Here is an 18,243-nt window from a genome sequence, read left to right as displayed (position 1 = left end):
TCAAATCATCATAAATTATGGATTTATCTTCCAAATTTGTATTTTCTTATGACCATGATTTCTTGCCCCATATCGGTCTTATATAATGAAAATGATTCTTACATTTATGCATATTTATAATAGTCTTAATTTTGGATCTTCATTAGGTATTAACAAGTACAATCTTTTTTCTAATAATTTTATTTCTAATTTTTTGGGTCAAAAGTTAGTATGAACGTCATTTTTTAATGATTTGGCTCTATTACCACTATAAAAACTTGATGATTTTAGGCTAGTTTGGTATTTCTATAACTTTTAAAATAACTTCTTTAGATATGTTATAGAAATAATTAACTATGAAAAGAATTAGTTAAATATTTGGTAAATTTTATTTTCAAAAGTGTTGTGAGTTTTAAAAGTAATTATCTGTATTTTTGTAAATCATACTATTAAACTATTGTAAGAATGTAAATGAATAAATTGGATATAATGTCGAATAAATTTTTTTATACATTTATAAACATGTATATAAAATATTTTTTATTGAGTGTATAAATTGATAACTAAAATATATTTTGTATTATTAATTTAATGTTTATTTTTTTTATCTTGATACAATTGGTAAAATAATAATTTCTTTAAAGTAATTATTTCCTAATCTATAAGAATAATTTTAGATTTTTTTAAAAAAATATGAGGATATATATGAAATTGTATTAAGTATAAAATTGATTCTCAAAATCAAGTTTTCAAAATTTTGCTATAAAAAACTCTTTAAGATAATTTTTAAAAGCAATTATCAAATAGGTCCTTGACTTATACTGAAAACTAGTTCATAGGTTGATGGTTGCCCTGAACTTATTTACTTTGTTCAAAAAACTATCCTCACTTCCTACTTGACGTGGGATGTGATTATCTTCCTATGATGTGTTATTGTACCCTCTCTATCACCTAAGATTTTTTCAAATTTAAAAATTTTGACCTTAATAAATTATATTATGATATAACTTACATTAACACTAGGTTGTAACTAAACAAAAATATAATTTGATTGGTCGTACTTTTGTGTCACTTATTACAGCTTTGGGGTTGATAATGTGACTTATGAAAGCCAAACTAAATGACCGGTTATAATTTTTTTAATAAGTGGCTTAAATAAATATTTTATAACAATTATTTTTGACTTTCAGATTTCGACAAATGAAATAGGAGACCAGGTTTAAATCAAAATGTCATATAAAGTTATTAGATCTAAGGTTAATCCTAGGTTTGAATCCAGGGAGTGGTTAGCGTTTTTTTGACCAAATTAACTAAATTTCACCCGCAAATTTATCTTCAAATTTCTTGCTTGAACAAAAAGAAAATAGCTAAAGATATACCAAAAGTGAAGAAACTCCGGATTTTAGTTAAGTCAAATTAAAAAAAAGAAGAAAGAAAGAAAAAAAGAAATTAGCGACCCACTTGCGCTAAAGTGCTTTCATCCAAGGTCCGTTCGGTTTCTCTATTGGAGGACCAAGTTTTATTATACGGAGAAATCAAGACCCTTTTGATTGCTTATGATGTCCTTTCAATTAATGCTTCGCTGATTTCCACAGTATACTGTCAATCATAGATTGACATAATTGCTTGAGAGTGGCAGACAGATTGAGGGTTCCCCCACATCAAGCCACACTTTGATTAATTTAATTCGGTGTTAATTAAAAATACATTAATTAGTGGAGCGCCCAAATCATGTTTGCAATGTGACTGTTGTTTATGCAAAGTTACATGTCTTCTTCCTAACACGTTGAATGAGTTGTTGGAGAAAGGAATCGTTTTGCTTTAATTTGGTCTAACGTGCCAACGTGTGCCCGTGTGCATACATCATTTTTTTTTCCCGAGTTAATTATTGAGAATTAAAATGAATATTTATATTGTTCTTCCAAGTTAATTAGGCCAACTCAAGCAATTGATACCCCTAAGTGATTAAACGAAGGTGAAGAGGAAGCTAAATTATGAAAAAATTGAAAAAAAAAAAGTTCTTACCTACTAATTCAAAGTTTTGGTGTAATCATTTGAGTAAAATAGTATCAAAGAAATAGATATCCGTTCAAACGCACATCTGTTTTAATTTTAACCAATTCTTTGAGATCTTTGTGGCCCTAAAATTGGACCTGCATCTCATTTGAATTGATTTTTTAAGACGTAAGTCTTACATTTAATATTAATAAATTTTGCTTATATATCAACTTAAATCTTTGAGTTAAAAAGTATAATTAAAAAAAAAATGCCATATAAGGGTTTTTGTAGAACCTGAGGTGTTAGATGCTCTTACAAAACTCTTAAAAACGTTTTCAAGGCCCAAAAGATTGATGCTGGAATTGTTTCTTTGTATTTACTCTTCTTGGATGTTTTCTAATGTCTTTTTAGTTGAAATTTATTGATGTGAATGTGATAAATGATGGATAGCAATCTTAAGCATATATATTTTGGGTACTTCACTGCTTCCTTGAATCTTAAACTCGTCAATTCCTATTTGCCAAATAACCTTGAAAACTTTTAAAGAACTGTATAAAGTAAATTTCACTCTGATTTTTTTTAATGACTCAAATATTTATTTATACCAGAAATTTACTAATACAAATATTATGAATGAGGGATTCATCTTCTAAATTCACATGCACAGTGAAATCTTGATTGAATCTATATATATATATATATATATATATATATATATATATATATATATATATATATATATATATATATGACAAAATAATCTTTATTTTTTATATATGTGTATATCTAATTATTTCCATTTGTGTATGTCATAATTATTGCTCTTTACTGTATACGCATCACATAATGATTTGGAGTCTTTCCATATGTGCATCACACAATAAATATATTACAGTCTATATGAATGTGAGAATAGCATCTTTATGTGATTCATTTGTAGTCTAATTAATTAGAGTTGTAATCTGGTTTTTATTTTGAAAGGGATTGTATCAGGATAATCGAAAAGATTAAAAGGCTATGTAAACATTTTGATGAAATGTGGCTGTTTGCTAAAAACCAAGACTCAAAAATTTCGGAGGAGTTATTTATTCCTTTCTTGATCTCGATTTAAACGTTCTAAATTAATTTTCATTCTTCAACTTTTGAAAGCAACCAAATAGAAAAATTCAATGAAAGGATTGTCGTTTTCTATGAAAACAATTACAATTACTGTTTTATATATACAAAAAGACAACCGTGCTTACTCAAGAAACCATTAAAAACCGCCACCATGTTACCCTATTGGATGACATTTGTCATTGGTGTAGTTTTTTTTATTATTATTTTTGTTAACTTTTTTCGTTTATGGAGATTAATGAAGGAGCCCGTATCTTCTTCAATGGAGTGACTGTTAGTGGCAACAAAATTCTGCTTTTGGTTATGACGAGATTAATTGCTTGGCTTGCTTGAAATAGGCAGCATGAAAGTTAAATACGTCTTATATTCTAAAGACTGACTTATCGCAGTTGAATTTACTGAGATTATATTGAATTAGACAACATGAAATTTAAATACGTCCGTGTTCCAATGGAGTCATTGTCATCAAAATTGTGCTTTTAGTAATAGATTTGTAATCTCAATATTTTTTTATACGACCGACTTAGCTAGCATAGACTTGTTTGCAACCGCTTGTACTTTGTAATTAACTTGCAATACATTAACCCTACGGTATCTTCAAGACGTAACTTAGCTATCACAGATTTGTTTGAAACCATTTGTATTAACTTACAATATATACAGTAATTTTCATATAGAATTGGTAGATCTCCAAACTATGTTATTATTGACTTTCCGGTGAAAATATCACCACCCTTAAAAAAGTTCTCCTAAACCTAAAAAATTTAGAGTTGAATTTGAGTTTGGAGTAATAATATAAAAGCCTTTGAATTTTTATGATTTCTTAAAATAAAGATATTTTTTTAGAGTAGTGATATATATGCTTACAAAATTTTGTATCTTAAATGACGTATCACCAATCAATAATTGTTATGTGTTTAAATAATAGTTGATTTTTTATGTGTATGATCATTATTGAGATAATTTCAAACTGATGTATAATTACTTTATTCATTAACATTCAAACCTTAGGATCTTTTCCAAATTCAATAGAATCTCTATATAATGATTCTCTTTATAGGAATAATCTATATGTAGTCATAAAAAAATTGGGTTTCAATTTGGGCTTATTATGAATAAGAATAAACTTCATCTTGTAGTAATTTATAATTTTCTAGATTTCATCTTAATGAACTTACCTATATTAAAGGTTTAGGATTCAATAAAATATATTTCTAAAGTTATTTGGGACAATAATTTATACTTTAGAGTTATTACTAAATCATTATACAATATTTATAGAATTCACATTGAGAGAAAAACATTAAAGAGAATACAAACATTTAAACTTTTAAGATAACTTTGCATATTTCCAACATTACTAGTTTTCTAAATTTTATCTCAATGCCTATAGATTTGATTTGACATGCCCTATTAATTAATTATTAATATAGCATATACTTTACATGTACACATCTATTAAATTATAACCTTCTCAGAATAATAAAATTAGTATGTTCTCAATATTCTCAGTTCTGACTATGCAGAAGTTTTATTGTATATCATTATGATTTGGTCAAACCATTAAAATCTCATTGTTATTGTCGGTTCTTAATTTGTGTATAAATTCTAGTTTCTCGGTTGAACAATAACTATTATATATATAACAGTTAATGAAAGTGTCTCGCTTTCTTCTTCTTCTTCTTTTTTTCTCCCGTAGGATTCAAAATTTCGAACTCACAAATATTGGCAAGTGTGAGATTGTCCTTGCTTTTATTAAGCATATATTTCCTAGCTATACTATAACTATAATGATTGGGACTCTGCTAAGAGGTTATTTTCGAGACGCAACAATTGATCTGGAGCTTTTTTTGCTTTTTTTTTTTTTTTGAATTATTGTTGAAGGTGATAAAATCATTCAACGATCGGGAACAGAAAATTTATCTAATAATAATTTAGGATTTACCTGAATATTTTCTTTGTTCGAGAACTTTCTTTTTCTTCAAATGTTTCTTTACAAATATCACGTAAACTTGTATCTATGAAGGCACTCTTAATGCTCTTGTTAGTTTTGTGTTTTATAAATTCAAGTAAATCTGAATTGGTTATTTCTAGTTTTCTATTTGTTTAGTGAGAAAATGGTTAAAAATCCTTTCTCAATCCTTTTGGCCGCTATTTATAAACTTAGAAAAGCGGATTTAGTGGTAGATTTTGTTAAAAAAAAACAAATAAAACAGTGAGTTAACAATTAAGAACAGTAAGAAAACAACAATTGGAATTTAAAAAAAAAAGGTAAGAACAGCAACTGGAAATGAAGAAAAAATAGTAAGAACATCAACTGGAAATGAAGAAGAAATAATAAGAACAACAACTGGAAATGAAGAAGAAGTAACAGTAGCATAGTATTGAATTTCCGAATTCAATATATGCCAATTAATTGTTATAACAACTAATTGAATTGTTTAAATTCAATTCAGTCAATTGATTTCAAAAATTGAATTGCATAATAGCCCAAAAAATAATTACAAAGCTGTTATAAATCCTTTGAATTCAAAAACGTGAAACTGTTACAAAAAAAATTTAAAAGGAAAGCCTTGGATTTGAACCCCCTCTGCACACACGCGCGTGGAGAGAGCATCTATCCTTATAATTTTTGCTTATGCATGGGTAAGTGTCTATATATAAACACAAACCTCTTGACTTATTTTTCCTTTGTGGAATAAACCTCATTTCCTTTCAAATTTTCATCTTCAATGGTGCACTTTGAAAAATAATTTGTCATTCATCCAAGCACCATTTTGAGTAAATAAATATACACTTTCGAAGTATTCACGGAGTAGAACCCGAACTTTACAAGATTTTTCACTTTCGTTATGTGGGACCCACTCAAAATATGCCCTCAAAATAACATATTGATATGCTATTTTTTCAACAGATTTTAATTTCATACCTAAATTTCTACCGTTCGTTCCTTGTCTTTTATTTTGTTGTTATAGCCCCAGGTTAATTTTTCACCTTATTTCTAGATTTTATACAATCATCATGCGATTTTCTAAGTGGTCATATGCTGACTTTTGCTTCAGTGTGGATTCGAAGTGTTTTTGTTTATCCGTGAATGTATTTGGAAATATACCTTAACAAATGGTGCGCTGCAGGTGGTCGTATATTTTAGCACTTATGATTATCATCTGTAGATGATGTATGTTAAAAATTTAAGTACATGCATTTACAACAGATCCCAGAGATTTAACGTGTGGAAATAAGCATCAGTGGAGACGAGACCACAACCACTCTACCCAAAAACATAAGATGATCATGTCTACTCCCACTAAAATTTGGGGAGATAATTTGTGGAAAGATCATTAAAAGCTCTCGTGGGGTCCGAATGTTGAGCTACAAACCCGATGACAGTCGGTATCTTATTGAGTTGGGATCCACCAGGAGGCCCAGAACATCAATCCTGCGGTTGAGGATTCAGGCCATAGAGCAAAGTACGTGCCCTAGGGGTGTATTCTGAATGCATAGATGTATGTAGCTAGAAAAGGGGAACATCATCGAGATATCCCAGTGACCAAATTAAATAAAAACTAGCCGGGGCAATTTGTTGTTTTAACTAAGTTAAGATTTATGAATGATAATTGTTCAGTCAATTTAATTATTGCCCGGTGAGGGCGTTGGGAAATTTGCTTGGGCCTTGGGCTCCGCAAGCATAGTCACATCTGTATCTCCTGCCCAAATATTCAGAGTTGACGTCATACATGTCCATGCGTCGTCCATGTTCATCTGGTTCAACTGATCTCCAACTTCCCTAATGGACGCCCATCCAAAGGTATTGTCAACCTTCCAAGCCCGTTCAGTTTGTTTATATGTAACATTAGTGTTGTGTTGTTACATAAAGGCAATGAAAAGTTTTTTTTTTTTTTCAAGTAAATGATCTCTTTAAAATGATAAGATAAAGAAATTAATTTACTCAAATTTTGTCAATCACTTAATAAATGATATATTACATGTCACATTATATAGAAAAACATGATATATTTTTCCTTTACCTAACAAAAAGATAAATCTAATAAAAAGACAATTAATATAAATAAACTATAACTTCAAGGATCATTACCTAACCTCCTAATAATTAACATAAACTAATGCAAAAATATCTGTCCTATTATCCCATTATTGAGCAATAAATAATAAACTATTTGGTCATTATTGAACAATAATACATAACCATACGTATATATAATATAATATATATATTTTTTTACTTTTAACTACTACTACTTAACAATATAATATTAATTGTTTATAACTGATGTGTGCAAATGTCCCCCGCATAAATTTTTCGATACCCCACACGGCACAACACACGCTATTTTGTTGTTTTAGGGAGCAGCTGTTAGATATGAGTTACTAGAATAGCTGATGCATTGCGTTTCATTACGCAAGCTCGTGAAAGATAAATCCTAAAATATTATAGCTCCTTATGTCTTTCTCGGAGATAGCCAACAGGTCAGATGACACGTGGCATGGCATGGACACGGTACATGTCTATATAATACGGCATGACATAATACGAGTATATTTTGGTAGAGTATAAGTAAAACACGATACGCATGTGGGTTAAGTTGGACTTAGAATTTTAGGCACGTGAGACTTAAAAACATGATACGATTGGAGATGAGATAAAACACAACACGTGAAAAGATTTGAAATAAGCACATTTTACTGATGGATTAGCATGTGGCCCATCAGTCATCAATAGCATGCGAGCGAAAGTGTATTAAAGCAAAACTTTTTATTGAAAGTAAATTTAATTTTTTTATTTAACAAATAAATCAAAATTGAATCTTTTAATATATTTTATTAGCGTAAGTTTTTTAAATTCATTTAATTCCTAGTTGAAAAAATACTTTAATCGTTTTGTGTTTTATAATTTATTAAATGAATAGATGATATCATGATTTCAATAAATAAAACTATACATATCACGATTTTATAAATGTATTATTATTGTTAGATATTAAAAAAAAATTAATACAGTAGGCTTTAACTTAGGAACTATTATTAGTTTATAATTATTGAATATGGACTTGAGTTTTGAACTTTTAATTCTATTGAATTTAACTAAAGACACGTTTTGTTTTGAGAATTCATGGCTTAGAGAACCGGATTGTGCTGATATTGTTGAGAAGAGTTGGTCTTCGGCTGTGGGACTTCCCATTCTAAGTAAGCTCTCGGCTTGCAGTTCAGGTTTATTTCGGTGGGGTTATCATCGTGTTTGTGATTTCAAAGCTCAAATTAAGGATTGCAAGGATAGAATGCATCAGTTTCGGGGCAAGCATGATGAAGATAGCTTGAACGACTTTACCATAGCTCGAGACAAATACAACGAGCTCCTACATAGCCACGAAGTTTATTGGAAGAAGCGTTCGAAGGCGTTTTGGCTTTGGGATGGTGACTTAAATTCAAAATTTTTCCATGCCATGGCCTCAACGAGGAGGCGAACGAATAACTTAGCCAAGCTTTGCAACTAAGAGGGGCAATGGTGTACTAAACCAGAGGATGTAAATGCATTAATTTGTGAGTATTTCATGACTCTATTTACTGCTGAGCATTTTTCATACGATGATGTGATTAATTATGTGGAGTCTAAGATTACTAATGCACAAAATCAATCTCTTTTGCAACCTTTTACTGATGAATATGTTCAAAATGCAGTTCTTGATATGCACCCAGATAAATCCCCTGGACCTGATGGGATGAACCTAGCATTTTACCAAAAGTTTTGGCATGTTGTGGATACTGATATCACTAAGGCGTGTCTTAGGTTTATTCGGGATTATTCTTTCCCTGATGGTCTTAATGTGACTTCCATTGTCCTTATTCCTAAGAAGAAACAACCAGAATTTTTTATTGATGTTCGACCAATTTCCCTGTACAATGTTCTCTATAAAATTGTAGCCAACATGCTTGCTAACCGTATGAAGATGGTCTTAGGATCGATAATTTCAAATTCTCAGAGTGCTTTTGTACTAGGCAGAGCTATTTCTGATAATGTGTTGATCTCGGCTGAGATAATGCATTTTCTTAAAAGAAAACGACAAAGAAAAAAAGGGAATTGCTGCTTTGAAAATCGACATGTTCAAGACATATGATTGGATTGAATGGAGGTTTCTCAGATCGATTTTGTTGAAATTGGGTTTCGCAGTTAATTGGGTTAATTTTATTATGCTTTGTGTCACTACAGTTACCTATAAGATTACTCGGGCAGATGTGGAGCTGGGTCATATTGTGCCAAGCTAAGGTCTAAGACAAGGAGATCCGTTATCGCCATATCTATTTATCATTTGTGCAGAGTGGCTGAGTTTATTGATAAATCATTATGAGAGGGCAAGGATGCTCCATGGGGTTCAAGTTGCTAGAGGTGCTCATTTGGCTTCTCATATCTTTTTTACTGACGACTGTTTTCTTTTCTTTAAAGCTACTATCTAGGAGGTTCGCCTAGTAAAAAATATTTTAGCTATTTATGAAGCAGTTTCGGGGCAGCAGGTGAACTACAATAAATCATCCTTTTCTTTGAGTATGAATGTGGCTGAGGATACTATTCATCCTATCTGTGAGCAGCTTAGAGTTGTAGCTACTTCAGATCATGGTACCTATCTCGGCTTACCATCATCTATTGGACGCAAGAAGACTGATATTTTCATATACATCAGGGATAAAATATGGAAGAGAATTCAAGAGTGGCACCAAAAACTTCTCTCTAGAGTTGGAAAGGAAATTTTGATCAAAATTGTGGCACAGGCCATACCTAATTATGCTATGCATATTTATCTCATTCCTCTCAATCTTTGCCGGGAGCTTGAAAGGATGATGAATTCTTTTTGGTGGGGCAATAAAATATATGGTAGTGGTGAAATTAGTTTGATGCAGTGGGGTAGGCTTTGTAAACCAAAAGCTTATGGTGGTATTGGTTTTAAACACCTTCACAAATTTAATGTTGCTATGCTAGAAAGACAAGGCTGGAGGTTGCTTACAAATCTGTATTCGCTTGTGGGCAAAATTTTTAAAGCTAGGTATTATCCTAATGCATGTTTCGCTCAAGCAAAGCTGGGAAGCAACTCGAGTTATGCATGGAGATCGATTTTGGCTCCTCAGAAGATTTTAATCCAAGGGAGTCGTATTCAAGTTGGGAATGGGCAGAGCATTACAATTGGCTTGGCTCTCTGGTTGCCGGATCAGGTGAGCGGCTTCATTACAACTAACCTTCCAGAAAAACTTTAGCATCAACTCCTGTGAGTAGTCTTATGGTTTCTAATCAACGACGATGAGATTATGATCTTATGACAAATGTGTTCAACAGCAAAGATCGAGACTGTATACTCCAAGTTCCTCTTAGTTCTCGGCGTAATTGTGATACTTGGTATTGGCTCCCCGATGCAAACGAAATATACACTGTTCGAAGTTGCTATAAATGGATGGACATTATATCGAAGCCGCCTAGCAGTGGAGTTTGGAGTAAGATTTGGAAGCTGTCTGTGCCTGCCAAAGTCAAGAACTTTCTTTGGCAATCTGTGGCAAATATGGTTCATACTGCTGACAACCTTATCAATCGTCGAGTCGAGGTACACCTTTATTGTACTATCTGTAATGCATCTTCTGAGACAACTTATCATGTTTTAGTTTATTGTCCTTTTGCCAAACAATATTGGATGATTTCCTTGGTTGGTTTTGATGGAAGTTTTGTTAGTTTTGGTGCTTGGTTGGATGCTCTATTTACTCACTGCAATGTTGATGATTGTTGTCTTGGCTGCAATGGTTTGTTGGAGCCTTTGGCAAATCGAAATAATAAGGTTTGGAGGAATGTAGTAGGTAGAGTGCCTCAAGTTCTTAACAAAGCTGGCCAAGACTTATTTCAATGGCAAAAGGCTCGTCAATTGAGTCACTTTACTCAGGTACCTGTAAATTTAAACCTTAGCTCTATTTGCTGGAAACGCCCTCGATTTGGATGGTTCAAATGCAATGCGGACGCTGCCATTTCCTGAGCTACTGCTAGGATAAGCTATGGAGCAGTTATCTGGTCTTCTGAGGGTAACTTCCTGGCTGCAAAATGTGATTCTTTAATTGGAAATTTTAAAGCTCGCGAGACAAAGGCTTTAGGTGTGCGCGAGGTCTTAAGTTGCCTTAAGAATACACAATATTTTCCTGTCATTATCGAGACTAATTGTTTACAAGTTTTCAATGCTTTGATTGATTCCAACGACTATCAGAATGATTTTGGTCTTTTTATTTCTGATTGTAGAGCCTTGGCTCATTGTTTAAAAAAGGTGACTTTCTCTTTTGTAAGGAGATCTGCGAACACCGCCGCCCATGTTGTGGGTAGGGTGGGGCGTTCTTTGTCAGGTCCGGGTGAATGGAGACATGTTCCACCACTCTCGTTACTTCCTCATTTGTCTGTTTATTGAAATTCTTCTTTCCTTTAAAAAAAAAAAACTAAAGGCATGTGGACTCTAAAAACAATATATGGTCTTGAAAAAAGTATGTTAACATCTTGGCATGTCCTCTTAAAAAAAAAATTTTATGTTCTTTTTTTTTAGGCACTTGACATACTGGGCCATATTAGGCTTAAGGAAAAAAAAAATACGGCAGAGGACGGCATGAATGAGTAAGGCACGACACGAGTCCACATGAACCTTCGTTTGACGGTCGGCATGACCCATTAAATATCTCTAGTCTTCCCTATGATTATTTATCATTTTTGCTGGCTTTGACGGACGAGCGCCCCGACAGACTACTTGGAGGGAAGGCGTTGTTTTCAAAGAGTTGATTAATTGATTTGTTGTAATTTATTTAAGCGCTGGGCAGTGAAAGTTAAAAGAAATTAGATTTCGCGAGGGAATGAATATATAAGACAATTTTTAGCCAAACCCAGGACTTTGGAAATCAGCTCAAGCAAAGTACTTCCACTGACAAACACATCTTTTTTTTTTGGGGGGGGTATAAGTGAAGCGTAATTGCTTCGCAAACCTTGCAGCTCTGAGTAGTTAATTAGCTACATATGCCATCTTATATGTGACAAAAGTCACGAGTCCCCTGTTAATTTATTGAGATTAGATTTATTATTAATTCGGTCTGGGCGCACTCTGAGCTAGAAACAACAATATGATATTAACTTATTTGTTTAATTTTCTGGAACCCAGCATCCGTGAAACCCATAGGGCAGGCCGAAGGGGAACCTAGCTCTTGCAATTTCCTCAAATGTGGATCCATCCAACAACACTACATACGCACCTCCATTTTTCTCACTGATCATCGAGATTACAACGCCTGCAACGCAACAAAATCAATTAATTATTTCCCAAAAGCTAATTGAAGAAGCAAACTAAAATGGCATCTATAATATATAACAAGTAGACAAGACAAGCTAGTAGCCAGCACTCACCATCATCTTCATCTGTGGCTCCAGGCCGAGCCACAAAGAGAGGTTCCGATGGCACAATGCCCTCCTCGCACCAATTCTTTGCCTTTTGCTTTACTAGATCAAGCTGCAATTAATTGATTATATAACAATTAGTATTTAACACATTATTTAATTAATTGCAAATCAATACCATCCAGAAAAAGATGCAAAACAGTAAGTGGACGTTATATATGTATACGTGCATATATGCATACCTTAGTGAGGGAGTTGGGGAAGTTACATGGGCGTTTGGCTCCAATGGCATAGGCATATCTATACTTCTTGCCCAAATATGCAGGATTAATGCTACACATGTCCACTCCTCTCCCGTGCTCTTCAGGATCCATAACTGTTTCCAACTTCCCGAATTGACTCCCATCAAACGGTATTGTAAACCTTCCAACCCTATGATTGGTTCATCGATTTAGAAATTTTTAATTTGTGCCATTAACTATAATTAAATTAATTATATATATGTAAAGTTAAGGATATATGCAGATACACACACACACGCACACCCGTACCTTGCATCTGGCAGCACATCTTGGCCGTGGAACGAACGGAGATTTTTCAGACTAAGCGTCTCGATAATTGTCGTGTCGGCATTGTGTTCACAACAGTCAGCTATAACCGCTATCACCCTCCCATCTTTATCTTTCTCTTCATATGCATTGATGAAATGGAATACCATATATAACGGCACTTCCACACTTGCCGCCTTCAAATTAATATATACATACATATAATAACATTACCACCAAAAATAATGAAGTATAAATGCTCTCACTGATGGAATCAATTATCCAATTGATCTATTTGTTTTTAAAAGTTACTCAAAAAGTCCCTGTCATATAATTATTTTCGTTAAAATCTATTTAATTATTTCTGTCACAATGACTAATTATGTAATTGGCTCAAGTGGTACGGACTGAAGGAGCATATATAATCAGTAAAAAAGGACTAAAATAAATAAAGTGGCAGCATACTTACAATTTTGCCACTGGCTTTGCAGACAACATGCAGGAACGCTTTACGCTCAGGGCGCCATTCAAACTGGTATAGTGCGGATGGCTCAGCTTTAAGCAAACTCTGTACACTATACTGCAATGGCATCTCAGGCACAACAACATAGTGCTCAGTCATCGTAAATGAGTGAACCCAACCCGGTGCCGGCCCGCCTCGACAATTGACCCGTCCAATGACCTTCCTTTCATTAGTACCCGGCTCCATCCTCACAACCAAGTAACCGGGGTTCAACAAATCGGGTAGCAAAGTTAGAAACTCGTCATCTGTTACAATTGGGTGGGACGATTGTATAAAACCCCCTAACGGGTCACTGTACTCGAACTTCCCCAGTGTGTCCAATGTGTCAGGATCGACAATTACGGACCCCTTTTGTGTCTCCGTTAAGCAAATGATACGTCCGTCTCCAAGCTTATAAATGCCGTTATTAGCATTATCAGTCAGTGATGCACCGGAGAAGAGCTTAGCAAGTTCCCCAACGTATGCCAAGAAATTATCAGGCTTTGGAGAAACTGAGAATTCGCGATAACATAGTTTCTTATTTTTCTTTGCAGCCTTGTAGGCTTCGGTTTCAATTTGACGGTGGCCGGCGATCAAGCGGCCGTTCTTCTCAAAATGGACCTTGACCAACATGGCATAGCCGTCAAAGAGGTGCCCAAAGTTGAATTCCCCAATGTGCCACACACCTGGACCATTTCTTAGGTACGTGCCATTCTGCATGCAGGTGCAAGTGGTTAATACTCTGTACGCTGAAAATATAATGCTTTGTTCTTTTTATTATTATTATTATTATTGTGGCATAGGGACCGCGTCGCATCTACATCTGGTACTCAGTAATTAATGTTATTATGGGATCAGGATGCTCTTATCTCAAGTTAATAGTAATTAATGTTATTTGGAAAGAGAATTTATCCTTAAAATACTAAAACCTTTTACATATCCATTGTAAATTACTAAAACATCTAATCAATTGAACCGTGTCCTTCGGGCTTCAAGCAAACATAATAGTTATTAATTGCAAGTACTAAACTCACACAACTTACCTTTTTTTTTCTAAAATTTAGTTGATTAAGTAATTTAATTTATGATTATCCTGCAGTAGTCTTTTTTTAGTGTAGATGCCTTCATTTTTTTTTATGCAGATACACTTTTTAAATTATGGGGTTTAAGAGATTTATTGTACGGTTTTATAGTTCATTAAAAAACTATCTTTTTTAAACCGTACAGTTTAACTGCGAGTCCGCATTAAAAAAATATAGGTGTGCGCACTTACGGTTAAGAATGATTAAAAAATTAACTTTTTTAAACCACACGGTTTAACAGCGTATCCACATTAAAAAAATGTAGGCGTCTGCACCTAAGAATGATTATATCTTGCAGATCTATAACAACATATTTGTTAGGGCACAAAAGAAAGAAGATGCACTTTCAAGAACTTTGGGAGAGATGTTGTACGTTTCAATTTATATATATTCAATTTTTAAAAAAAATTACCGTCCCCTAATCGTTATTAGTAGCCAAGTCAAAGCATCCTATAATCTTAAGGTAGAACAGACCAGTATAGAAGGCCATAAATCAAAATATTCTTCAGCTAGTGTTGGACTATTCTTTACCCTTATTTACAGAAAAGCTAGAAATAAAGGAAATTTATAAGTTACACGTACCAGCCATGACGGTATTTCTCCTTCAACAACAAGCTCACCCTCCCATCGTTCTTGTTTAACACTTGTCCATGCAACATGGTTCCTGTGTTCAGCACAACTTTCCCTTTCCGGTACACTCGCCGGCGATTGGTGGCTTGCAACATTTGAGATCATTAAGTGATCTCGTGTTCTGTCACGTTTGCTATCAAAAAAGGTCTTCCTTAAGTACCAACCTTCTTTTTTATTACGAGCAGAATTATTGTTTGAAACCGTCACAAGTGATTGCCGCGGATGGAGGCCCATGGCTGAAAGAACTAAAGAAGCCATGAAATGGAGCTAGCTATAGATTAAGAAAAAGCGATCGATTAATAAAAAGAAGCGATTAAAGTTTGAAGATGGATATTTGTATGTGAACCTTGTATATATATATAGCCAAATAGTTTTTAAATAAACCAGGTACGGCTGCTAATAGTATTTGAACTAATAGGAAATAAATGTAGTTAGTAGCTAACTTTTGAGTAGGAATTGAAGTCGTGAGCTTCTATATAATTTAATATTATCAAAATCACCCACGAATAGGAGCCACTCTACTAAAATAAATAAATAAATAAATAAAATAATTAGAAACTACCTGACAAACATATTGGAATCTTCATTAAAAATTGAATTCCTCTTGTGTAGTCACGTCTTTAATCACATTGCCTTTGTAAATTAATAGCTTAAAGTTTTAAATTAAATGGTTAACTAACATATATAGGATTATCAAATTCAACACAACTTATCTAATAGATATACTACCACCCATTGATTAATACCCTATTTTAATATTGAGATTGTGCATTTATAATCTACAATATTAAACTGTTTGGTAAACATTAACTATGGTCGCTTGGAAGTTAAGTTGATTTGATCCACCATTTGTATGATTGAAACCTATAAATCTTCACTATTGTTTTAATCAAAATTATTATCTAAAAATTATATTTAATATACACTATTAACTTTTACTTTACATATATAACCTACAGCACCTGAATACCAAAGATGTCCTAAGCCTCCTGTTAATGGTGATCACATCATAAGTATTTTGGCTCTGATAGTTGCTGCAACTTAGATTAAAATTCATGTCATATATATGCATCTATTGGCTTTTGTTTACCTGAACGATGCCTACTCAATGATATTCCACATGAACTACTGATTGTACTTGCTATAGTTAACTTTAGTTTTATCTTCATTGTTTAGATTAAACTAATTATTATTACTTAATCAAGTAAATCATAAGGATTTTAAGTATTGTATATGATCGGCATAAGTTTGCGAAATACGGTGCGCAAGTGGACTGTATATAGGACAATGCTTAGGGATGGCAATGGGGAGGGGAGGGGAGGGGACCAATCTCCCCATACCCATCCCCGATATTTTGTTATGTCCCCGTCCCCTCCCCGTCCCCGTCAGAATTACTTAAGTGAATCCCCATCCCCTCCCCGAATACTAACAGGGGATCCCCGAGGGTCCCCGGTCCCCGAATAATTAATAGTCTAATACATTTTTTTTTTCGATTTTAAATTATTCATATTAAAATAAAAAATTCAGATAAAAATAAAGTTCAAAATATATCTTGCATTAATATTGATCCATTTCAAAGTCACATTCAAAAATATAAATTATTAAAATAATTATCTTAGTCAATGACTCAATCTTCATAATCCTACAATAAAAAGAAAAAAAATTATTTTTATATCGACAATAAAATAAATGTAGATACTTAATTAATATTTTTAATAAAACTATTTACCTCCTGCTCCTCCAGTTCTTCCTCGAGAAATGTGGCAAATTGAGAGCTAACCTCAGATTTCAAACCTAAAACAATGAAAATGATATAAGTAACGTAACTTATAAGCGCAAATATTAATAACTGTATAATATAATTACAATGTAAAATAAACTCATACTGCTATTGTAAGCTCGTAACCAACTTTGACAGCATATTAAGGCCTCCAATGTGCTTGGATGAAGTTTATTACGGTGTGAGCTCACAACTCTACCACCGGTGCTAAAAGCTGATTCAGAAGCAACTGTTGTAATTGGAATTGCCAAAATATCTCTAGCAATTCGAGCTAATGTAGGATACGAATTAGGATTAGAACTGTTGTAAATTATAATTAGGCAGCTCTCTCCTGTATCATTGTGGTTTGGATTAAAAATTTAAGACTTTAATTAGTTAATTAAGTTTAAAAGTTTAATAATATAACTATTTTAATATTTATTATTTTTAACAATATTTATAATTTTGTTATTTATTTATTAGTAATTTTAAAAATAAAAATAAAATTAAAAATTAAAATGGGGAAATGGGTAGGGGATGGGGATTCCACCTCATCCCCGTCCCCTCCCCGAATAAAAAATTGGGTAAAAAATTTTCCCCGTCCCCTCCCCGAATAAAAAATTGGGTATAAAATTATCCCCGTACCCTCCCCGAATGGGGAAAATCCCCGAGGGTACCCGTCCCCGTGGGGATTTTTGCCATCCCTAACAATGCTGCACAAGTGCACATGCACTTCGTCAGAGCCAGCATTATTTTTCTTTTTTCCATGAGCTGTTTGTTGGCAAACTCGTGTCTTTGGCTCAATGTTTGAAGATAATGTCAAAATATTAAGGATAAAGTCAAGATCCGAGGTTTTCTGTTTTTCCTTTATTTCTTTCTTTCTTTTCTTTTCATAATTGACGGAAAATTTGTCACGTAAATCTTATAAAATTTAACAAAAATAAAAAATTGTGACGATAAAATATTGTAGATATAGCTTTTAAAAACACACACAAATATATAAAGACATTCTCGAGTGAAGACATTCTCACTTTATTAAAATTAATAATAATAAAATAGTAGCTACTGTGAAACCGTTCTACCGTGAAGTATTGATGATGATTTTCAGATTATAATAATAAATGTAGATTTATTTTTAATCTCTATAACTGTACGGTTGAAAATAACAGACCTCTACTCCATATAAATTGTAAAGAAGGCCCCAAATACAACATTTT

General features: G+C 33.0%; 3 protein-coding genes across 3 annotated transcripts; 2 read left to right on the top strand and 1 right to left on the bottom strand.

Moving 5' to 3' along the window:
* The first annotated feature begins 9,654 nt into the window (after positions 1-9,654).
* On the top strand, positions 9,655-10,356 carry LOC107176705 (uncharacterized mitochondrial protein AtMg00310-like). The gene has a single exon (XM_015529544.1). It carries the CDS (start codon positions 9,655-9,657, stop codon positions 10,354-10,356), a length of 702 nt encoding a protein of 233 aa, XP_015385030.1.
* A 59-nt stretch (positions 10,357-10,415) lies between these two features.
* On the top strand, positions 10,416-11,117 carry LOC107176706 (uncharacterized). The gene has a single exon (XM_015529545.1). It carries the CDS (start codon positions 10,416-10,418, stop codon positions 11,115-11,117), a length of 702 nt encoding a protein of 233 aa, XP_015385031.1.
* Positions 11,118-11,972: 855 nt separating this feature from the next.
* Positions 11,973-15,673, bottom strand: LOC102612266 (carotenoid cleavage dioxygenase 8 homolog B, chloroplastic-like). Its single transcript, XM_006476068.4, has 6 exons — positions 15,220-15,673; positions 13,523-14,269; positions 13,057-13,250; positions 12,748-12,937; positions 12,515-12,617; positions 11,973-12,399 (listed from the first exon to the last, which is right to left on the bottom strand). Exons 1-6 carry the CDS (start codon positions 15,523-15,525, stop codon positions 12,254-12,256), a joined length of 1,686 nt encoding a protein of 561 aa, XP_006476131.2. The 5' UTR covers positions 15,526-15,673; the 3' UTR covers positions 11,973-12,253.
* Between the last annotated feature and the right edge of the window lie 2,570 nt (positions 15,674-18,243).

This window comes from Citrus sinensis, chromosome 1, assembly GCF_022201045.2.
Source record: "Citrus sinensis cultivar Valencia sweet orange chromosome 1, DVS_A1.0, whole genome shotgun sequence".
Lineage (NCBI taxonomy): Eukaryota > Viridiplantae > Streptophyta > Magnoliopsida > Sapindales > Rutaceae > Citrus > Citrus sinensis.
Note: the sequence above shows the minus strand (reverse complement) of the source record. Positions and strands in the feature narration are given on the sequence as shown.